General features: G+C 54.9%; 3 protein-coding genes across 3 annotated transcripts; 2 read left to right on the top strand and 1 right to left on the bottom strand.

Annotated features, from left to right (window-relative positions):
* Positions 1-134: 134 nt before the first annotated feature.
* SNRNP25 (small nuclear ribonucleoprotein U11/U12 subunit 25) lies at positions 135-2,974 on the bottom strand. Its single transcript, XM_059896285.1, has 5 exons — positions 2,731-2,974; positions 1,860-1,950; positions 1,529-1,634; positions 839-913; positions 135-406 (listed from the first exon to the last, which is right to left on the bottom strand). Exons 1-5 carry the CDS (start codon positions 2,770-2,772, stop codon positions 349-351), a joined length of 372 nt encoding a protein of 123 aa, XP_059752268.1. The 5' UTR covers positions 2,773-2,974; the 3' UTR covers positions 135-348.
* A 174-nt stretch (positions 2,975-3,148) lies between these two features.
* Positions 3,149-6,615, top strand: POLR3K (RNA polymerase III subunit K). Its single transcript, XM_059896856.1, has 3 exons — positions 3,149-3,306; positions 4,372-4,459; positions 5,659-6,615. The coding sequence occupies exons 1-3, from the start codon at positions 3,196-3,198 to the stop codon at positions 5,784-5,786; spliced, it is 327 nt and encodes a 108-aa protein (XP_059752839.1). The 5' UTR covers positions 3,149-3,195; the 3' UTR covers positions 5,787-6,615.
* A 6,783-nt stretch (positions 6,616-13,398) lies between these two features.
* LOC132349417 (interleukin-9 receptor-like) lies at positions 13,399-22,728 on the top strand. The gene is given in 11 exon segments (XM_059897783.1): positions 13,399-13,441; positions 15,543-15,684; positions 15,686-15,761; positions 15,763-15,894; positions 15,896-16,083; positions 16,164-16,342; positions 16,634-16,959; positions 17,290-17,491; positions 17,784-18,078; positions 19,438-19,522; positions 22,228-22,728. Coding segments are annotated over 11 exon segments (2,169 nt in total).
* Positions 22,729-22,944: the final 216 nt, after the last annotated feature.

The following is a 22,944-nucleotide window of genomic DNA, read 5'->3' as shown; positions in this document are numbered from 1 at the left end:
AATGGGGTGGCCAAGGGCTCAGGTGCAGCGTTCAGACCATGTGACATGCCTGCACGTTCCCTGCCCTCGCCTCCTCACTGTGAGGGGCAGCGCCAGTCCCGCCTGCCCCCGTACAGTGGCTTGACTTTCCAAACTCAGAAGCAAATAGGTTTATTCTGTATACAGGGCCAGGCCCACAGCCCTGTGGGATCCACCATGGGATCGGGGTTCACGTTGAGAGTCCAGGCGGGTCCAGCTGGGGTTAGGCTATCTCAACACTCTTCTGGGAAAAGGGCCCAGTGGCCAAGGCTTCCTCCTCTCGGGGAAGAGCTCGGCCACCAGCACAGAGGGTTTTCCATGTCTGGAGATTCACTTTTGTCTCAGCTTTTTGAGGAAGGACACCTCATCCCGATTCCGGATACCATAACTGAGAAAGAAATAAAGGCACAGAGTGTCCGATCTACAGAAGGGCACATCTGTGACTCCTCACCTGAGGCTTGTGAGGGATAACAGAGACCAGGTGGGAAGAGCATGGTGTCTGGGAAGGTGAGGAGGTGGCAAGGGCCATGCACACTCTTAGTTCTCTCCTCTTGGCTCTATGCAGCCCTGAACCGCTGCTGGTGAGGAGCGGCAGGGCCCCTTCCACTGCTCCTCTGTCTTCCGTCCTCCTGGCAGGGAGGCCTCCAGGGGGCTCCTTGCAGGAGGGCCTCAGTCCAAACAGGGACTCTCCTGGTCTCACACATTCCCTCCTTCCCTTACGAGCCTCTGGAGAGGACCCCAGCCCTATGGCAGGGCATGGGGAATCAGAGGGCCACAGACCAGATACTTCCCTGCAGCTCAAGGCATAGCCTGAACTTACTCTCGGAGCTTCTTCTGGTCTTCTGCGAGCTTCTCTCCTGCAGAAGTCAGGTGGTACGTCCTCCACACATAGGACCTGCAAGATGGGAATTCAGTCAACCACGAGCAGGGTGAGCAGGGCAGCTGGGATGCAGCTGTGCATAAGGAGGGCTCAAGGCGCTCAGCTCTGCGGGGCCTGAGGCCGCCAGCCTCCTCCCTGGGCTCTTTCCCTGTACCTTGTGTGTACCAGGCCTGAGGCAGGTTCAAGGACGCACTGCTCTCAAAGGGATGCATGGGGTGGCTGGGGGCCAAACCCACGTTGCTAATGAAACGGGTGGCTGTACCAAGACACAGTTAATGGGACACTTGATCCCGAAGGAGACTGAGAGCTGAGAGCACCCAGGCGAGGAGCTGGCAGCTGCACCATCTGTAACCAGGGAAACCACCTCTGGACACACCGGAAGTGCCCTAAGGTATCCTCACGTGAAGATACCCAGCTGCCTGGGTGGGGTGATGTCAGTGAAGAGCAGCTGAGGCAGGGCTCGCGGCACAGAAGCACCTGCCCTGGCTGAGGCTCGGGACAGGGAGCTCGCTGCTCCAGGCCGCACTCTGGAGCAGAGTCCAAGTGATGAAACGGCTCACGTCCAGCAAGTGCTCCTGTGAAGTCCAGCTCCTAGGAAGGGCTGCAAGGAGGAGCTGTGGCTGCACTCACCAGCTGATGTGCTGAATGCCCCCTTCGCGCTCCTGCCTGAGCTGCACGTATCTCTGGATGGCCTTCTTCAGGTCCAGGACCGTGGCGTTCTGGACTACAACCACAGCTGCACAAATGGGAGAAGATCCGTGGTGGGAGTCCACAGCCACAGCCTCAGATGGCAGGAGAGGAACCCAGAAGCTTCTTCCTGAGGCTCAAGGCTGGGCAGGGGGAGCTTGTGGCTGCCCCAACACCCCTGGGCATGGCCCTGAGTTTCCACTGACCAGCCCTGCTAACATCTTCTCCCGTGAAGGTTCAGACCGCACGGCCTGACGGGGAGGGCAGCACTTACGCATAACTTCTCCATCCATCTTGCACACTCGGACTGTCATTGCTTGGCCGTATTCTAGTGCTATTTGGGAATTGACCTCTTCCAAAGTAACCTAGAAAAGACCAAGGCTGGAGATGGGAGCTCTTTTCACCACCCCAAACAACAAAGAAAAACAGCTGATAGTCTTCAAAAAGTGGTGCCACATTTTTGGGAGATTCTTGCATATATGTTAGGATTTCCCGGTTTTTCAGCACTTTAATCTCATGTCTCATCCACATTTTCTATGAAGTGTATAGACGCTCAGGAGAAACAGGCAAGGAGAATGAATCGCCTTGAGGAACAACCCCTGGCTCCTCTGGGCCAGGTGCTGGGTGGGAGGAGGAACACTGGGCCCCACTGTCCAGCCTGAGAGCCCCTGATCATCAGGATCCAGGGCCTCAGGCAAGGCTGGGGCACCAAAAAACGGTAAAGATAAACATGTCAATACAACCGTTAACACAACAGAAGTTAATTTAAAAATTCCACGATGGGCAAAATAACAAAGATTTTAAAACAAGACAGTGCCAAAACTTACTGAAGATTGAAGAGAAAGGAAAAACCGGTAACAGTGATCTTTTATTGGAACATGATATTATTTTGTTTGCCGTAGGCTTTTGTAAACCAACTTTGAGTTTTAAAAACACTGGTGAAAAGTCATGTGTGCTAACTAGTGGGGGTTTTTGGCGCCCCTTTAAATTCCGCGCCAGAGGCCACAGCCTCGCTCGCCCCCAGGCCGGGCCGGAGCCTAGACCCTCGTTTACGCCCGGAGACGCCTTCCCAAGGCCTCTGGCCGCAGCCCCCATCGACACTCCGGGGTCCGTCCGCGCCCCGACGGCCCCCGGCCCGCGCGCACCTGGATCGGAAGGTCGCAGAGCAGCGGGTCCTGTACCACCATGGCCAGACCCTCCTGGAACACGTCCACCGCCTCGGAGTGCGGCAGCGCCTCCTCCTCGTCCTCCTCGTCCTCCTGCGGCTCCCGCCGCGCCGCGGCCCCCGCCTCCTCCAGGCTGCCTAGCCTCCCGAGGGCTCCGCCCGCACGGTCGCTCCGCGCGACCGTGGTGCGGCGCGCACGCGCGGGGACCGCAACCACAGCCTCTCCTTCGGGGCGTCGAGGGGCGGGGCTACCTCGAGGACCAATGAGAAGTGAGTTACTGGGAGCCGGCCTGCCGCAGTGCTCCCTGGGAGCGCGAAGTCGGCGTGACTATTGGTGGCCTGGTTGGGGCGGGGAGGCGGCCGGGACCAATGGGAGTTCGGAGCGTCGGAGCGCCGGCGCCGAACGGCCGCGAGAGCTGCCGGGAGACCCGGGCTAGTCGCCGCGATGCTGCTTTTCTGCCCGGGCTGCGGGAACGGGCTGATCGTGGAGGAGGGGCAGCGCTGCCACCGCTTCGCCTGCAACACCTGCCCCTACGTGCACAACGTCACCCGCAAGGTGGGCCCCGGCCGGCCGCGCGGCGCGCACAGCGCGGAGGCCGACCCTAACCTTCCCCGCGCATCCTCTTCTCGGATTTCGGGTCCAGTGGGCCTTCTGCCCGCGACGCCAGCCTCTCGGAGGCGCTCCCGCCCGGCACGGGCACTACTCCCGTAGCCTGTGCACGACTTTTCCGCCCGGGTCGCTCTTGTCCCTAGGTACTCATGTCAGTCGTTGCTCGTGTCTTTGCTTAAAGGATTATTTAAAATTGCAGCCTCTTTCTAAATTTTATGTTCCTTCCCATAATTTTATTTTTTCCGTAAGACTCATTTGCCTTCCAATACGCCTTGCAATTTACTAATGCGATTTGTTTATTAATACTAGGGCATAAGCTGTAGGAGGGCAGGGATTTTTCAGTTTTGTTCCCTCTTATGTTCTAGTCTGAACAACTGGAATGTATTGGATATTCATTACGTGAGTGATGCACACTTTATTATAACTTGTTACTCTCCCTCGGTAATGCATCTTTCCTTTTTAGAACACCTTTAATTTTTAGAAGTAGAGCACGTTGGTACTACCTCATTCTTAATGTTTGTATAGTATTCCACCGTATAGCTGTGTTGTGGGAGTTTAGAGTCTGAAACTATGCAAAGGGTGACGTTTCAAGGACGTCTGGTAAAACTTGGAAAACAGAAAACTCTCTGCCTGAGGAGAGTGGCTGGACTCCTTTTTGGCTTCAGTTGTATTTGGTTCTCTTATCTTGGATTACCAAGTACCTTAGAGGTGTGGGAAAAGAAGAGGGTCACACCTAAGCTATTTTTTTCCTCCTGCTCTGTTGCTTCATCCAATCCTTGCAGAGGTCTTCTCACTTCTTTTGGGGACATCCCAATCGCGGATCCTCTAAATTCTGACGGAGCATCCTGCTCTGTGACAGCAGGAACTCTGCTTTCATTTAGTATTCCTCCAGTCTGTGTTGAAGGAAGGAAGCGAAGGCTGGGGAGACACTTGAGGGCGGTATGGTTTGGTGACCCAGGTTTGTACCGTTCACTTACTTGTAGAGTCTGAAGACCTGCTGTTGCTTATTAGGTAACAAATCGGAAGTATCCAAAGCTGAAAGAAGTGGATGATGTGCTCGGTGGAGCAGCTGCGTGGGAGAATGTTGACTCTACTGCAGGTGAGAGGGAAAACCTTTTCTGTTCCAGAGCTGTGGGTAAGGATGAGGCTGCTGGCTGTGCCACTCTGCGGCAGAGTCTGTGATGTACTTGTGTGAAATGGGCTTCTAAAACTAGAAAGTGTTTTCTTCTCTTATAATGTATTTGTTACGCAAACAATATTGGCACAAGCTTTGGAGTCCTTCAGACCTGAGTTAGAGTCTCAGGGGGTCCTTGATTTGTCTGGGCTAATCCATAGTCGTAGATTGTGAGAGCACAAATGAGTGTTTGGCATATAGCAGGCACTTAGCAGGTGTGATTGGAGTAATAAAAAACCAGTTTAAGGATTTTGTTCTCATACAGATTTCTAAAAGTTAATGATACAGAGTATTAAACTGCACTAAACATTCAGTAAAATAAATATTTATTCCAAGTCTTCATTCATTTCTGGTAGAGATAGATGTGACCAAAGAAGGAAGGAGAGCCCTAGACATTACCTGTATTGAGAGGAGGAAGGGCTAGCGCATGATCACTGCTGTCTTTTTCCCCCCGGAGAACATCCAGATCTGCTATGTTAAAAATCCAGCACTGGCAGAATTTGTCGTTAGGAGATGAATTACGTACCAAAATGGTGTTTGAGAGTGTTTGAAGGCATTTCCATCAAAAGCAAGGTTCTCAAATTGAAATCTCAGTGAAAGTAAATACGTGCCTTGGGACACTTTGAAAAGGCGTGGGATGTATGTTGAGATCTTGATAAGAACAGCCTGGACAACTTCTGCCAAGACGGATCTCTAAATTCACGGGGAAGTGGATTGGTCGTGCGTTGGGATTTCCTTTGGGAAGATGAGAGGACCTGTCCATTACCAGGTGGTGGAGATGCACTTTTTAGGGGAATCTGCAGGGCATGGACCCTGTAATGCACACGGCAGCCGTGTCACCTTTCACGTGGTGTTTCTAGCCAGTCTTCAGCCAGACTTGAAGAAGAGGGACCCAGGGAGAGGAGGACTGTTTCCAAGATCACAGGTCTCATTCCCTCAGTGTGAGAGCGCAGTGGGAATGATAACGCTGTTGGTAACCTTAAATCGTGGTGCAGGACACCCTGGGCAAGGGATTCCAGATGAGCTGTCTTTCGCGTAACACCTACTTCTAACAAGTGTGTTGGTCACAAGCATCATTTTTTTAAGTAAACGTGGGTCACTTGTTTGTTTTTTCTCATTGCCAGAGCCGTGTCCCAAATGCGAACACCCTCGTGCCTATTTCATGCAGCTTCAGACCCGCTCTGCAGACGAGCCCATGACCACCTTCTACAAGTGCTGCAATGCTCAGTGTGGACATCGCTGGCGGGACTAGGGCCAGGCTGGCCCAGCTGTGTCAACGTCTGCTTACCGTATTCCCCAGGGTGAATTCCCAGCTGCGAGTGTGAACTCTGTGTCCTGAGGGTCTTGGCTGGTGTGGTGGAAAGCAAACCCATTTAGGGTGGCTGGCCAGGGGCTGAGGAGATGTAGCCCACCTCCCAGTCAGTGGATTAACTCATTAATGTCCAGGAGGCTGTGTGTGTGGATAGGAGTATCCATAACTAAGTGCATCCTGTTTAAGGTCCTGTTCTGCATCTTTTACATTTATTGGGCAGTTGACATTCTCTCACCATCAGCCGACACTCTTAAATATTTACATTGTTTGCACAACTAATAAAGTAAAACTTAGTAGTTTAGTACATTAGGTGTCCCTCAGTATTTAACTGTTAATTGCAAACTTATTTAATCAAAATTTATTCTGAATATTTAATTAAAGTTAAAAGTCTAATATCACCTTCTCGGTGTTTTAAATGCCTGAAGAAGTAGACATCAAACCCCAAAACAGGATTCCAAAACTGACTACTATACTTAGGGCCAAACTAGTTACAAAATTGTGAATAACATGGATTTCTATTTCTTTATGATTTGTATTCTTTTTTCCTAGGATTGCAATAAACTTAATAGGTAGTATGTTTTTTTTTTTTACACTTTATACTTTCTGTGTCCATCTGTCTACTCTAAAGAGAAAAAGGACACCCTGGGCTAGCAGGGGACAGGATCTTGGTTATTGATGGATTGGTTTCTTGCTCAGACTTAATTGCTTTTTCAGATCTCTCTCTTTTTTTAGTTTATTGAAATATAGTTGACTTACCACGCTGTGTTAATTTCTGGTGTACAGCAAAGTGATTCAGTTATACGTACATGTATTCTTTTTCACATTCTTTTCCATTATGGTTTATTACAGGATATTGAATATAGTTCCCTGTATCTCTTCTCTTCATAATGAAGTCTCACTTATGGAATGATGGGACTTAAATTTATGCCTTTGATACAGATTTTTACTTTTTTGAAACTTGGTATCTTTCCAAGAAACTATTAATCTGTATCGTTCATGTGATGGTTGACCAGGTCCTGAGCTCACTGTGTCCAATTTTTTCTGTTTCAGAGCAGTTTGTGCTGGATTTGCAAATGTGGTTTTATCCTGTGGCTGTTATCTTCAGTGTCTTCTTTCTGTGCCGTTAGTTAGTTACATTTCCTCAGATACCTATTCTCATTTTGGGTTGTTGTTGGAGGCAGGGTAGGGTGGATCAGTGGCGAAGGTCGCGCCCTCTGAAGTCAGCCTGCCTGCCTGTCAAGTCCGTTTCCTCCTGTGTAAAATGGAGATAATAATAGTCTATTTCAGGGGTTTACAACTTTTCCTGTAAAGTGCCAGATAGTAAGTATTTTGGGTTTTGTGGGTCAAGAGTCAAAATCTAGGAGAACACAAGAAAACAAAGTCTTATAAAGAAATTCAAAATATAATCCTACAATATTTTGTAATGCAAGTCCACTGATGAAAGGAATGGATACCATTTTGCATAATTGAGGTTCAGAGTTAGTGTTCCTTGTCATCAGCGTTGCAAACGTGCATCTCATACTGGTTCAGGCCATGAGAGCAGAGGAAGTTCACTGTTGACATTGCTGATGGATTCAGTAGATGCAGTGTGGTGAGGGATGCAGATGTTTTCCTCAGCATATTTGCAGGTAAATAATGCAGTGCAGACTCACAGGCCATGAGCACTTTCTCTCTTTTTTTTTTTTTTTAAATTAATTTATTTCTGGCTGTGTTGCGTTGCTGCGCACAGGCTTTCTCTAGTTGCAGCGAGCGGGGGCTACTCTTCGTTGCGGTGCTCGGGCTTCTCATTGCAGTGGCTTCTCTTGTTGCAGAGCACGGGCTCTAGTCGCGCGGGCTTCAGTAGTTGTGGCTCCCAGGCTCTAGAGTGCAGGCTCAGTAGCTGTGGCTCACAGGTTTAGTTGCTTCGCGGCATGTGGGATCTTCCCGGACCAGGGCTTAAACCCGTGTCCTCTGCATTGGCAGGCGGATTCTTAACCACTGCACCACCAGGGAAGTCCAGGAATTCTGTTTTGTGTTGAGACTCTTGCCAGTGACGAGTGCTCGGTCTGGCAACGTCAACCGTTGCAGTATCGTTGCGTGATAAACACTGCTCTGCGATCCAGTTTGCTGACAGGATAATCTGCACTGCCCTGTGCCTTAAAAACATGACGTTCAGTGCCCACTTTTCTTATTTTGACATGCTGGGTGTGCACTCATAGTAAGCAAAAAAAAAAAAGAAAATGGATACAACCGTATGGTGGCCCTTGAAACGCTGTTAAGGTCACTGCTGAGTTGTGAGCCGGCAGAGCAAGGGCTGGAAGCCCTGTCACCAGTACTTCGCTGTCAGTGCATGAGAGCAGCTGCAGACAACATGAGTGGGTGGTGTGGCTGTCTTCCAGTGAAGCTGGATGCTGACATCTGAATTTCATAGTAGTTCCACATGTCGTATAATTCTTTAAGCTTTTTCCCCCCAACCATTTAAAAATGTATAAACTCTTTTAATTAATTAATTAATTAATTTCTGAGGTGCGGCTTGCAGGGTCTCATTTCCCCGACCAGGGATTGGGACTTTATTTATTTTTCATTTTTTTAAGATTTTTTTGATGTGGACCATTTTTTTTTTTTTTAATAAATTTATTTTTTGGGTCTTCTTTGCTGCGCACGGGCTTTCTTTAGTTGCAGCAAGCAGGGGCTACTCTTCATTGCAGTGCGTGGGCTTCTCATTGCGGTGGCTTCTCTTGTTGTGGAGCGTGGGCTTCAGTAGTTGTGGCTCCCAGGCTCTAGAGTGCAGGCTCAGTAGTTGTGGCGCACGGGCTTAGTTACTCTGGGGCATGTGGGATCTTCCTGGACCAGGGCTCAAACCCGTGTCCCCTGCCTTGGCAGGCGGATTCTTAACCACTGTGCTACCAGGAAAGCCCAATGTGGACCATTTTTAAAGTCTTTATTGAATTTGTTACAATATTACTTCTGTTTTATGTTTTGGTTTTTTGGCCGCAAGGCATGTGGGATCTTAGCTCCCCGACCAGGGATCGAACCTGTACCTCCTGCATTGGAAGACGAAGTCTTAACCATTGGACTGCCAGGGAAGTCTCCCACAAGGGATTGAACCTGGGCCCACGGCAGTGAAAGCCTTAACCACTGGACTGCCCACAGATTCCTAACCACTGGACTGCCAGGGAATTCTCCGTATAAACTATTTTTAGCTCACAGGTTTTTTTGAAAGGGTGGGGTGGATTTGGCCTGTGGGCTGTAGTTTGCTAACCTCTGGTCTACCTCATAGGGTTGTGAGGATTTATGTAGCTTCACATATAACATCCTTAGGACATGTCTGACTAATGGTGTTTGTTATTGGCTGTTCCTTTCTTTCAAGGGGCTGGGTTTCAACAGGTGTTTGGTGACTCTGGTTGTATGGTCTTTTTCCCTCCATCTATGGATGTTGTTTTTCTGTTTATCTCCATTTGTTATGGGAGGGGGTGGAGTGTCAGGTTGTGCTATCAGAACACTTCCTGGACAAAGTGGCACTGGTCTTCTTCCCACATCTAAGTGTCAATGATAACCCACCTTTGTAGCCTTGGTGGTCTCTCCTTGTGGGGTTGTGGTGTGGGTGGTGTGTGGTCTGCTGGTCTCAAGGTAGTAAGTTCTAGCCTGACAGAGAGAAGGAAGCTCTTTTGATAAGGATACTAGGGAAGGGATGGCGCCAGTGAGTATAAAAGTACATGCTTATAATAGGTAAGATAGGGGCCAAGCTAATTGAAATTTAAATATTAGAAAGAAGTATGATTATGTCCCTGGTCATTCTTAAGGTGTTTCACGGGCTTGAGCCTTTTTTTTTTTTTTTTTTTTTTAAATTATTTATTTATTTATTTATTTAATTTTGTTTATGGCTGTGTTGGGTCTTCGTTTCTGCGCGAGGGCCTTCTCCAGTTGCGGCAAGTGGGGGGCCACTCTTCATCACAGCGCGCGGGCCTCTCACTACGGCAGCCTCTCTTGTTGCGGAGCACAGGCTCCAGACGCGCAGGCTCAGCAATTGTGGCTCACGGGCCCAGTTGCTCCGCGGCATGTGGGATCTTCCCGGACCGGGGCTCGAACCCGTGTGCCCTGCATTGGCAGGCAGACTCTCAACCACTGCGCCACCAGGGAAGACGGGCTTGAGCCTTTGATTCCATCTCTCCATGGGTCCTGGTTTCTCAGACTCCAGAGAAACTGGAAACCAGCTCTGGGGTCTCTAGACCTTGCCTCAGATGTTTTGATGCACAGAATACAGACATGCACACTCACACCTCAACGTAGGCACAGGGACGCACTGAAGTGTGACCTTATTTGGTACCCCAAAGAACACATAGCCAATAAGTATATGAAAAGATGCTTATCTTCACTGATAATCAAGGAAGTGCAAATTAAGACAACGTTGAAATGTCTTTGCCTATCAGATTGACAAAGATTTAAAAGACTGATAATGTATACAGTTGGTGAGGGCTACAGGCATTCTTACACATCTGGTGGGAGTAGAAGTTGGTGCATTTTGGGGGGGCCACTTGGCAATATCTATCAGTATTTTACAACAGTCAACCTTAGACACAACAGTTCCACACCTAACCTTTTTTTTAAAAATAAATTTATTTATTTATTTTTGGCTGCATTTGGTCTTCGTTGCAGCACGCCGGCTTTCTCTAGTTGCGGTGAGTGGGGGCTACTCCTCGTTACGGTGCACAGGCTTCTCATTGCAGTGGCTTCTCTTGTTGCGGAGCATGGGCTCTAGGCGCCCAGGCTCAGTAGTTGTGGCTCGTGGGCTCTAGAGCGCAGGCTCAGTAGTTGTGGCGCATGGGCTTAGTTGCTCTGTGGCATGTGGGATCCTCCCAGACCACAGCTCGAACCCGTGTCCCCTGCATTGGCAGGCGGATTCTTAACCAGTGCACCACCAGGGAAGCTCCTACCTTCATTTAAAATAGCATGTAGCATATATACACCTGAAACTAATATGATAACGTCAGTTATATATATGACAATTAAATTGAAATAGCGTATGTAGGCAACAATCCAAATGTCCATCAACAGGATTATTAAACCATGGCCTGTACCACCAGTAAAGGCGTGAGGTAGGTTTTTACGTACTTCCCTAGAAAGATTTTGAAAAGAGCCAGAGCAGCGAGGAGGCCGCAAAGCTCAGAGTGAGGAACGAGGCCATTAAATGTGCATTTGTTGGAGCTTCGACGTGGTCTGCAGGGACTTGTGCCTAACTTCTTACAGGGGCTTTCTCTCTGAGGTCAAAGGGGACTCCCATTTTTTTATTTCCTTCCTGAACTGAGACTGCAGTACTTCTATGTTTAACACCCCCGCCACCCACCCCAGCGCTCCCGGATCGCCTGAGCGGCGCCTCCCAGGAAGCCTAGGAAAGGAGACCTGCTCTGTGCCTGGTCAGGGTTCTCACCTCCCGGCGCTAATTTAATACATCTCACTGGTGTTTCCTGAGAGGAACGCGGCGGACACTCATCCGCCAATCAATGGACAGGTCACCGAAGTCCACGTTCAGCAACTTTTCTGTTCCTGAGGACTGAGAGGTAGGATTTATGACTGGGGTGATGGTCGCCTGTCACCCCCACTTGGGACAGCTGCTCGGCTCTGCGCTCGTGGTTTCAGATGTGGGCGGCCTATGTCAGCCTGCCGTGAGAGGCTCACGTCACCGGGCCGTGCAGTTATCTCCTGAATCAGGCTGAGGGACTTGCTGCAAACGCAGGGGTGGTAGGGCGACAAGTCACCTCCAGGGCTGCAGGGTTGGGGGCCAGTCAGACTTGCCATGGGACCTAGCAGATGCGTCTGGGAAGGTGAGTCTGTAATCTGGGCTTCTCAACCACTCAGGTCAGCGTGAACTTGGCGGGACAGAGAGACTGGTGGCCCGCCATCGCGGGCCCCAGGAAGAGCCTGGGGACCACACTTGGACGGGAAGGGCAGAGGGCGTTTGGGCGGCCACCCTCATTTTACCGCCTTTGGTGTCCTGGCCTCGGGCATCTCCCAGAGACAGCGGGATTGCAGTGCTGATGACAGGATGCTGGGCTGCGATTTCCAGGCCTGTAGGGGTCACGGGTGCCTCTGGGCAGAAAGAAGGGCGCTGAGCTTGTCAGGCAGTTTGTAGTTCCTGACCTTTGTGGGGACGAGTGAGCGGGCGTTCTGGGGCCAGGTGGTCTCAGCCGTGACGACCACAAGTGGAGCTGAGGTCCAGTCCTGAGGTTGGTAAGGCCCCTTCTCTCCCCGACACCTTTGGGGAGCTTTAGGGCAGAAGAGGAGCTGGGAGTCTGTGGACCCCCCTTGGAGCTGTGGACGGGGCAGTGGGTGAGGGTGGGATTCCAGGAGGGTTACTCAGCTAAGCAGAGGGAGGGGAATAGAGGGTTCTGCTCGAATAATGTTTCAGAGCCCCCCAAGGGACCCAAGGCATTAACACCGCCTACCCCAGGCAAGGGCAGGCCTGTGGGGAGGTTCAGGATGTGTTTCTTCAACAGTGAGGGGCTGGGTGCAGGGGACGCAGCATAGATCAGACAGGTTCTTGCCCTGGAGGAGCCAGATGCAGGGGCGGTGCCGGCTGAGCCTCGCTGCCAGGGCTGCAGAGGCAGCACGGGAAGAGCAGGGGCATTGCTTCCCCCCATTTAGCCCCAGGCCTGTGTCAGTGTCCTTCCAGCCCGTGCCCATAGCCACTGCCCGCCCCGCCCCCGCCCCTGTCCTAAGCAGGCTGGGCCTGGCTCAGGGGTGTCTGCTCTGGCTGGGGAGACAGCCTGGGGGGACTCGGGGGGCTTCATGAAGGTTCATCATGCAGAAGGCAGCCGGGCAGAGGGGACAGTGAGGGCTCGTCCTGAGGTCCCTCAGATCCTCTCTGCTCCTCCGACTTCCATCCTCGGACCTCCTCCTCCCTCTGCCCTGGGCCCCACCCTCTGTGCCCCTGTCCACCCGAGGCCGCCCCTGGCTCAAGCCTGGCCTTTCCACGTCTCCCGGACCTCCACCCCACTGAGGCGGGCGCCCGTCCAGCTCAGCCCTCTAGGAAGGCAGGCGGCAAGTGCGCTGTGGAACCTCCTCCCTCTTCTGCCCTCTGCGCCTTCTCCGCGCTCTCCCCAGCTGGCCTTGACCTCTTCTGCTCCCTGCCCTTCCCCAGCAGGGTCGGGACCAGCACCACCATGGGAAGCAGAGTCCTCCAGCACTTCCGCCCCACAGCGTCAGGTCCCACGGTGCTGGGGTCGCCCACCTGCGCATGTGGGGCCCAGAGCGGGAGCCGCCTGCTCCCATTTGCAGCCTCATTTCCTGGCTAGTCCCCGTCTCCCCCAGGTTCCAGCTGCTCCTGGGGAGCCAGGACCTGGATTTCCTCCTCCTGCCCCAGCAGAGAGGACAGTGGTGGATAAGTGTGCATTTAAGCAGCAGCCTCCATCCCACCCCCCTCTGTGTCTGCCAGCTTCTGGGGTGGGCAGGGAGAGTAACAGGGTACCCCTCGCTCCCCATTAAAAATACAGACTCTGTGTGAAAGGTGACAGAAAGTGGGTGCAGTAATTGCCATGAAGCCAGTCCGGAGGGCGTGCTGCGATGCACCAGCCCCATGACAGAGGCCTGCTCTGGCCCGGCAGTTCGCCTGGCAGCAGGTGAGCGCTCGGGAGCGGAGGGGCTGAGTCCTTCTGGAGACCTGGCCCTGGGCTGGCAGCGTCTGTGGGCCCCGAGGCAGGGGTCCAGTGCACGGCAGCCCATGACTTCATGTTGGGCCGGGAGACCAGGGCAGGCAAGCTGTGGGGACCAGTGGTCATTTGGGCCAGAACTTGACCCAGAGGCCAGGGAGGAGATGGGGTCCTGAGAAGGGGCCAGAGTGGTTGTGTGCTGAAGGTCCTGATGGAAAGGGACGGTGCTGGGTGGACATGTCAGCCAGGATCCCAGCAGGATGGGAGGTGTAGTGGGCAGCTCTGCCCGAGGGCCCAGACTCTGGGTCCCATCCTCCTGCCGTCACAGCCGTCCCGTGACCTGGTCTTGTCTGAGCTGTGATTAGGCCTCCCTGGGGCCATCCCAGTGCCTCTGCCAGGACCAGGGAGTAGTCAGGTGGGGTTTCTGCCCCACCTGGCCCAGCGTCTGTTGCCAAGGATGGGGGCAGCCCTGCCTCAGTGTTGAGGCTCCCTGAGGAGAGAGACTGATGCCCCGGGGAGGGGGAAGCTCACAGGCTTGTGTGGGAGCTGGTGGGGCAAGTGCCCAGGCCAGGTGACCAGTGCCCCCGATCCTGCAAGTCTGGTGTCTCTGGGCCTCAGCCTCCTCGTCCATAGGAGGGTGATGGCCCTGCCCGGCTCACTATGTTTGGACAGAATCGTGCAGATGAAAAGCAGGGACCCTCCCCCTAGATGGCCGAGTTGCCGTGTGCCCTGCCCACCTCTCCCCAGGGTGGGCCTGGCCTGCTACTTCGCACGAGTGTCCCGTGTGGGTACTGTCCTCCCCACTCCTGCCCCTGGGGCCAGCTGAGCTTGGAGCGCCCCAGTCCACGCTCCTGAGTCAGCCTGTGGCCTTGCCGGCCCAAGTCTCACAAATGCAGGTGTCCCTCCACCGCTGGGGCAGTGGCCATCCCCACTGTGGCCTGGGCCAGCTCTCAGCCGGGCAGCGGTGGCTGTGCCTGAGCCGCCCCCATCCTGGTGCTCCCTCTCATCCCGTCCTCACGCGCCCTGAGAGCCAGCTGCTGCCAGGCTGCCTGTCTCCATCCAGTGGCCGCTGCAGCCTCTCCTGCCGTGGCTGGTTGTAGCAGGTGATGCTTCAGTCTAGGGAAGGGTGGGGTCTTCCTGACTGTTGGCCTTGACAGGGGTCCATCCTGTGGGTCCACGGAGAGGCTGCGGGGGGTGGGGTGGGAGGATGTCTGCTACCGGGTGAGTGTGTGCGGGCTCCTGGAGTGCCTCCGTGCTGCGGTCTGTGCATGTCTGCTGTTTTTCTGCTTCCTTATCACTCATCAGGCTTGCATAACCAGGCTGGTCCTGCTTCCTGCAGAGGAGCTATCAGTGTACCATCTGGAGCTGCAAATGGGGTGACAGGGTGTTAGCAGCCTGTTCAGCCCCAGGCGCTTCCCAGCACCCAGCGCCTGTCTCCAGTGATCCTGGGGCTGACACCCCTGCATTGAGAGCCCTGCTCCCAGGGACGCTCTCCTCTGCAGGGCACCTGGGGACAGGCGTGTGACAGACAGCGTGTGGGAGGTGTTGGCTGTCGCGTGGACACCCTGCTGCCATCCTCCTCCACTTTCCTGGGGCAGAGCACCAGGATGGGAGCAGTTAGCTGTGTGACCCTGGGGTCAGCTCCCTTGTCAGTGATCAGGGACCGTCCCCCACCTCATGTGGCTCTGGTGGGAATTCGCATGGGTGATGCGCCTCACACAGTTGGCCCAGGTGTGAGACCAGGGGGCCCAGCAGAGCTTCTCTGTGGTCGTTGTCCGTGACCCCATTCCCCCAACCGTGCCTCCCCTGCAGGAGGGGACCTGGGCCCAGGGATGGGGGGCCGGGCCCAGAGAGGCGCCCGCTGGGCAGACCTGGACACGTGGCTGGGTCAGAGTCCAGTGACCCCGGGAGGCCTGAGCTGGAGGTTCTTGCCGGTGCTGCTTGGACAGCGGTGCTCAGCCTCCTTCGCGGGACAGGGTGAGGGTGTAGGTGGTGGCCCACTCGGAGTGCCCCTCACGGGAGCACCCACTGGGGCACTCCGCCCACAGCCCCTCAGCCCAGCCCCTTCCAGGTTGGACCTTGCAGAGCGAGGTCCTGATGCGAGAGGTGGGCACCTGGCTCCTGACCTGCGCCTGCATCTGCGCCTGGGTCGGCTTAGGCGTCTGTCTCCCAGGGGATGGAGGAGGTGAGGGCTGGCACTGTGTGTGTGGGGGGCTGTGGGGGCAGAGCTGGGGGCAGGGTTGCCCCCGTCAGGCTCCACGGGGAAGGGTTGGGTTTGGGCTGTGCGGGCACCCGTCTTCCTGAGATCAGCCAGGGCTTCAGCCCCACCCAGGTTGCACGCTCAGAGCCCATCCCCTCGGGGTCTCCCAGCCCTGCCCGCGGTAACTTCTCCTGGGCTCCTTCTCTGGGGCCTGCCCTGTCGGAGGGGTCAGCTGCCACGCCCTCCCCCTCCCCCAGCCCTGCCCTGAAGCAGCCACTGTGGGCTTGCAAGGGTCACTGTTCCCAGGGCCTGGGACTTTCACGTGCCACAATAACAACATCCTCAGGATTGACTGCCACTGGTCTGCCCCGGAGCTGGACCAGGGGGCTGGCCCCTGGCTGCTCTTCACCAGGTGAGGCCGGAGGGCAGGGGTGAGGGTAGGGAGCCGGGCTGGTGCAGTGGCCCTTTAGTGCCGACACGTGCCCTTTCCAGCAACCACGCTCCAGGCAGCAAGCACAGGTGTGTCTTCCTGGCCAGCATGTGCACCGTGGAGCTGCCACCTGAGGAGGTGCTCGTGCCTTCTGACAACTTCACCATCACCTTCCACCGTCACGTCTCTGGGAAGGAGCAGGTCAGCCTGGTGGATCCACAGTACCTGCCCCGGAGACATGGTGAGGCCTGGGTCGGTGCGTTGGCCGGGAGCATCCTGGCTACATCACCCCCACGGCCCAGTCAGTGTTCCTGGTCCCTGCTGACGGATCCAGGGCTAAGAGCAGGCGGGGTCCCCGGGGAGGGGTAGGGTTTTGGAGGAGAATGAAGGTGCAGGGCTTTGAGCTGGGGCAGGAGCCGCAGTTTGAGTCACTTGCGATCTACTTCAGTCACAGCAGGAAGGACTTCAGTAAGACACTAGGAAGAACTTCCAGCAGCAGGTTAGATTTGAAACTCACCTTGTCTGGCTTCAGAGGCTGGAGGAAGTCATTGCTGTCTTGTCCCACCTGGGGCTTCTCTGGACCAGTTTTCCAGTGAGGCCTCTGCTCTGAGGAGGCCTTGGCCATGTGCCCCATGCTTCCTGGGAATCTTTCCGATCCCCAGTCCTGGGCGTGCTGGCCCCCACACCGTTACGTGGCTTCATTCTGTTTCAGTGAAGCTGGACCCTCCCTCTGACTTGCTGAGCAACATCAGCTCTGAGCACTGTGTCCTGACCTGGAGCATCAGTCCTGCCTTGGAGCCGCTGGCCTCACTCCTCAGCTATGAGCTGGCCTTCAAGAGGCAGGAGGAGACCTGGGAGGTAAGGCTGGGTCTGCCTACCCTGGGGGCCTCTCTCTCCTGGGAGCAGCAGCCAGGGTCACTCCTCGTCCCATCTAGGGTGGTGTCACCTTGGAATTGTGGGGAGGGAAGTGACCAGAGACAAGGGTAAGTGAGTGCAGGTGTGGTGAGTGTGCCTGTGTGTACGTGTGAGCGTTCACAGGGTGTGCGTGTGTGGATGAGTGTGCATGCACGTGGATACATGTAAGTCTGTGGACACGTGTAAGTGTGCCCACGCTGTGTGTACGCGTCCTCGAGGACTGATGGGCCCAGTCTCACCCCCAGCACCTCCGAACTGTTCTCCACCCCACAGCGGGCTTGGCACAAGGATCACATCGTTGGGGTGACCTGGCTCAAACTTGAAGCCACTGAATTGGACCCTGGTTCCACCTATGAGGCCCGGCTGCGTGTCCAGATGGCCACACTGGAGGATGCGGTGGCGGAGGAGGAGCGCTACGAGGGCCCGTGGAGTGACTGGAGCCAGCCCGCCTGCTTCCACTCCCCCCAGAGACAGGGTGGGTGCTGCCGCCTTCAGGGGCCTGGGTGGGGCCTCCCCGCCCCCTCGCGTCCCACCCCTTCCCCCTCCTGGGACCCCCTCCCTCGTGGCCCAGTTGACTGCCTTCCCCTGGAGGTCTGCGATGTGTGAAGGGGAAACACCTGCCAAGTGCTGGGCCTCCCAGGGAGCTGCAGCTCCCAGTCTCCTTGGAGCGAGTGTGGCCCCAGCTGCACAGCAGGCTGTTGCTGCTGTCTCTGGAGCCCGGGCAGGGCCTCGTCTGCTTAGGGGGCTGGGCTGACCCTTGTGCACAGAGGTACTGGAAAGGATCTCGGACCCTGATGATCTTGTGGATGGGAAAGGCAAGGCCCAGGGGTGTGTGATTCACCCAGAGTGCTCTCGGAGGCGCAACATAAACCTTCCATTTTGGTCCGAGGCGCCCGTCCAGGTGCCTTTGCCAGGTGAGTTTGGAGGAACACAGCCCTGGGCCCTTCCCGCCATAGGTCGCCTGGTCCCAGCTTTGGGGCAGCCCGACAGCACCCTGGTCGCTGTGTCCATCTTTCTCCTGCTGACCAGCCTGACCTACCTGCTGTTCAAGCTGTCACCCAGGTCGGTAGCCAAGGAGTGTGTGTAGGAGTGTGTGCATGTACGTGAATGTGTTATTGTACGTGTGGGTGTGAGAATTTGTGTGTGCATGAGCGTGTGTGTGCGTTTGTGGGTGTGGGGTAGGCGGTGCATTGAGGGCCCAAACCCGCACCCCTCCCCCAATGCTCCTGGGTGGGGAGGGGTTTTCAGGCCTCTGCCCTGGACCAATGGGGATGTCCCCAGTTGGCCAGGTGCATGTGGGTGGCGGGCAGTGTGGCCCAAAAGAGCCCTGGAATGACCCAAAGTCCCTGGGGCCGAGTCACCTGAGGCCCTTGTCTCCTGCCTCTGGAGGTGCTTGGCGCTGGCTCATTTGCACAGTGGTTCTGTGCAGGCAGTGTTGGGCATCTGGTTTCCACGGGGCCCTGTTCCCCGCCCTGATGGGTGCCACGGACAACCAGATGAACAAAAAAGCCCTCCTGAAACAAGCGATCACACATGTCAACTTACGAGATGAGGTGCAGGGGCCTCGTCCCGCAGGAGGGGGTCCCGCAGGAGACCGGCCAGGCGTGGATGGGTAGCAGAGAGGATGAGAGGAGGTTGGACAGAGGCAGCCAGGGTGAGGGAGGGACGGGGTGCTGGGCAGGGCCCGATGGGTGGCCAAGAAAGCCAGGAAAGGCTCAGGCTTGCCCTCGGGTCCCAGGAAAGCACCTGAAGCCTGGTCGCGTGGGATGGGATCCGGTTTATGTTTTGAGAATGGAGTTTTGGGGTACAAGTGAGGAGGAGGACCTGCGGGGTGGCCAGAGATGGGGTCCAGAGGGAGGCAATTGTGTGTGAGCTGGCGGGAGAAGCACAGCTGGAGCAAAGTGCAGGGAGTGACAGGGTCTCAGGACGGGAAAGTGAGGGGACGTGGGGTGGATGCGATGTGACTGGTGGCCCCTGATGCCACCCTGGGGTGGGGAATCGGGACAGGCCCCCAGGGAGGCTGGCGAGGTTGATCTGGACTTGCTGGGTCGGAGTCTGGGGTGCCGTCCTCAGGGGAGGAGCAGTGGGTCTTGGGCAGGTAGATCCGGTGCTCGGGGAGAAGTCTGATGGGGTTCCCGGAAGGGCTGTCTCCCCCTCCGGCTGAAGACACAGCTGGTCACCCCCACCCCTGAACCCCCATCACCACTCACCTTAAAAGGACCCATGTCTTGGTATAAATCAGTCCTCTGGGGTCATTAGCGAGGGGGCCGCAGGTGCCAGGTGTCAGGCCTGGACCCAACGAGAGGAGAGGGCGACAGCAGCACCGACGGGGCAGGGCTGGTCCCTGCTGCTTGGAAGGAGCCGCGTTCCTGGCAGTGACCTCCTGGAGCTGGGCCTCTGACTGCTGTCTCCTGACCTCAGGATGAAGACAGCCTTGTACCAGGACGTGCCATCCCCAGGCCCGTTCTTCCAGTCACTGTACAGTGTGCACAACGGGGACTTCCAGGTTTGTGACCCGGTGGGCCCGGGCTGCCCAGATGTCTGGACTGCCCAGGGTGTGGGCTCTGGGTGAGGGTTGGGGGCCTCTGTCAGTGCTTTGAGCTTTTTTGGTATATATAGTGGTATATGTAGTATATATGTAGTATATGTACACACTGTGGCTCAAAGGGGCCGAAGACAAATTAGCTTTATTCTCTATTGCCGAGTTCTTTTTCTTCTCATGTCTCTGATTCCATTGCTGATGGGAAAAAAATGTAAAGTTTCTCATGACGTTATCTCTGCCTCTTCTGGTTTGCAGCAGCCCTTGGAGGTAAATGGTCAGTTCAAGGTGCCAGCTCAGGGGGCTGTCTGCACCTGAAGGCATCTGTGTCTTGTGCTGCCCCTGGGGCCCTCCCTGGTCCCTGGGCTACTCTGGTGGCCGTCCTGGAGTGCCTGGCCCCTCCCGGCCCCCTGGGTAGCGATGAGTTGACCCTACACCCCCCCACACATCGTGGTGGGCTCTCACAGGCCATGACGCTGAGAACAGCCTGGAGACCCCGTCGGACCCTCCCTGCTGGCCTGGTAGTTCCTGCTCCACAGGCAGGAGGTGGGGGGGAGGAGCTCCAATGGGTGGTCTCTGGTCCCCACCCTCTCGGGCCCCTCACTTTGGGCAGAGGATGGAGGTGGTGCTGCCCAGGTTCTCCCCCACCGGCTCTGCGTGGCTGCCTTCCGCCTGGCCCTTTTCTCTCTTAACAGGGAGTCTAGTTTTCAAGCTTGTCATCCAAAAATATAATTTGAAGCTTAAAGCCGAGCACTTTGTCAGGGCTGCATGGGGGGTAAATGTTCTGATGCCCTGCACTCATCTTCTGGGCTGCAGGCACCCAGCCCATTCTCTGTAGAACCACAGCACCTGTCAGAGGTTAGTTAGACCCCTTGGGAGGTGGTCTGGAGCCACGGGCTGGCTCTCCAGGGGGCAGGACAATGATGGAAGGTGTGGTGTGTGGTGCACTCGATGGAGACTCCTGGTGCCTCCTAGGAAACAGCCTCCCTTTTTTTTTTTTTTTTTAAATTCTTTTCCATTATGGTTTATCATAGGATATTGAATATAGTTCCCTGTGCTATACAGTAGGACCTTGTTGTTTATCCATCCTATACACACTAGTTTGCATCTACTAACCCCAAACTCCCAGTTCATCCCACCCCCACCCCCTTGGCAACCACAAGCCTGTTCTCTAAGTATGTGAGTCTGTTTCTGTTTTGTAGATAAGTTCACTTGTGTCATATTTTAGATTCCACGTGTAAGTGATATCATATGGTATTTGTCTTTGTCTTTCTGACTTACTTCACTTAGTATGATAATCTCTAGTTGCATCCATGTTGCTGCAAATGGCATTATTTCATTCTTTTTTATGGCTGAGTAGTATTCCATTGTATGTATGTACCACATCTTCTTTATCCATTCATCTGTTGATGGACATTTAGGTTGTTTCCATGTCTTGGCTATTGTGAATTGTGCTGCTATGAACATAGGGGTGAATGTATCTTTTTGCATTAGAATTTTGTCTGGATATATGCCCAGGAGTGGGATTGCTGGGTCATATGGTAGCTCTATTTTTACATTTTTTAAGAAACATCCATACTGTTTTCCATAGTGGCTGCACCAACTTACAGTCCCACCAACAGTGAAGGGTGGTTCCCTTTTCTCCACACCCTCTCCAGCATTTGTTATTTGTAGAGTTTTTAGTGATGGCCATTCTGACCAGTGTGAGATGGTAGCTCATTGTAGTTTTGATTTGCATTTCTCTAATAATTAGTGATGTTGATCTTTTCACGTGCTTCTTGGCCATTTGTATTTCTTCTTTGGAGAAATGCCTATTTAGGTCTTCTGCCCATTTTTTGATTGGGTTTCTTTTTGTTATTGAGTTGTATGAGCTGTTTGTATATTTTGGAAATTAAGCCCTCGTCAGTCACATCATTTGCAAATATTTTCTCCCATTCTATAGGTTGTCTTTTCGTTTTGTTTATGGTTTCCTTTGCTGTGCAAAAGCGTATAAGTTTGATTAGGTCCCATTTGTTTATTTTGTTTTTATTTCTGTTGCCTTGGGAGACCAACCTATGAAAACATTGGTATGATTTATGTCAGAGAATGTTTTGCCTGTGCTCTTTTCTAGGAGTTTTATGGTGTCCTGTCTTACGTTGAAGTCTTTAGGCCATTTTGAGTTTATTTTTGTGTATGGTGTGAGGGTGTGTTCTAACGTCATTGATTTACATGCAGGAACAGCTTCCTTTTGGAGGTAGGGGGCCTCCTGTGGCCCCACAGGGGGGTCCAGGTCTGCTGGCCTTGGCCCCAAGGTGCCAGGCCCAACAGCACCTCCTGTGCGTGCGCGTGTGCGAGCGTGTAGTGGGGTTGCGGTGAGGGTGCCCGGGCTCTGCAGCTGCTGGCAGTGTGTGAGGCAGCAGTGTCTTCAGCCCTGTCACCATCTGTACCCTGGTTCAGGCCTCTGTGAGCACAGGCCCTGTGCTGGGAGCCGGGGGAGGGGCCTGAAGGGAATGGGGGTTCTGTGTTGAGGCTGGGCTGGCCCATGGGGGGAAGATAGAATGTTCTGGGCACAGGTGCTCTTGGCCTCTGGGCGTGGATGTCTGGAGAGCTTCCTGGAGGAGGGGAGGCTGCTCCCACGGTGAGTCCTGAACACACTGCCTGAGGCCTTCCCTCCTCTCGGTGCTCTGTTCCAGACCTGGATAGGGGCCCACAGAGCTGGTCCACAGCCAAGCCCGGACTGCATGGGCCCCGCACGAGGAGCCTGGGAGACCCGTGTCCAGGAGGCCATCGCTTTGCTCACCTATGACCCGGTGGATGTGGGGCCATTAGCGGGCCTGGAGGAGGAGGGGAGCACTGGCACCGGCCTCCCAGCAGATGATGCGCTGCCCGCAGGATGTGTGGAGTGGGGGGGGCCGCCGCCTGCCTACCTGCCACAGGAGGCCTGGGCCCCCGCAGGCCTTGCCAGGCTGGCTCCCCCACAGTCCCAGGGCAGCAGCAGCGACTACTGTGCCCTGGGCTGCTCCAGGTGGGGCTGCCCCTCCACCTTCACAGGAAACGTGCAGAGCTCTGAGCCCGACCCTGCCTTGGCCTGTGGCCTTTTCTGTGACCAGCAGAGCCTGGATGCCCGGCCAGGAGGTAACTGTGCAGGTGTTGGTCACAGTCAGAGGCAGGACTCTGGTGGATGGGCCGCATGAGGCCCTCCTGCTCTCGGCAGACGGTGGGCTCCGTCCCCACGGTGCTGCAGCACGTCCATCCTGGGGAACATGGACCAAAGTCCCCGGAGCCAGCGCTTGACTGGCACTGGACCTGCGGAGGGCCACCCATGCAGCCGTCAGATGTCCGGTCCGGATGGAGGCAGGAGGCTCTCCCCTCCTCCCCTCCCTCTGCATCTGTTGGGAGGGGGCTCTGCC

Source organism: Balaenoptera ricei, chromosome 15 (genome assembly GCF_028023285.1).
Source record: "Balaenoptera ricei isolate mBalRic1 chromosome 15, mBalRic1.hap2, whole genome shotgun sequence".
Lineage (NCBI taxonomy): Eukaryota > Metazoa > Chordata > Mammalia > Artiodactyla > Balaenopteridae > Balaenoptera > Balaenoptera ricei.
Note: the sequence above shows the minus strand (reverse complement) of the source record. Positions and strands in the feature narration are given on the sequence as shown.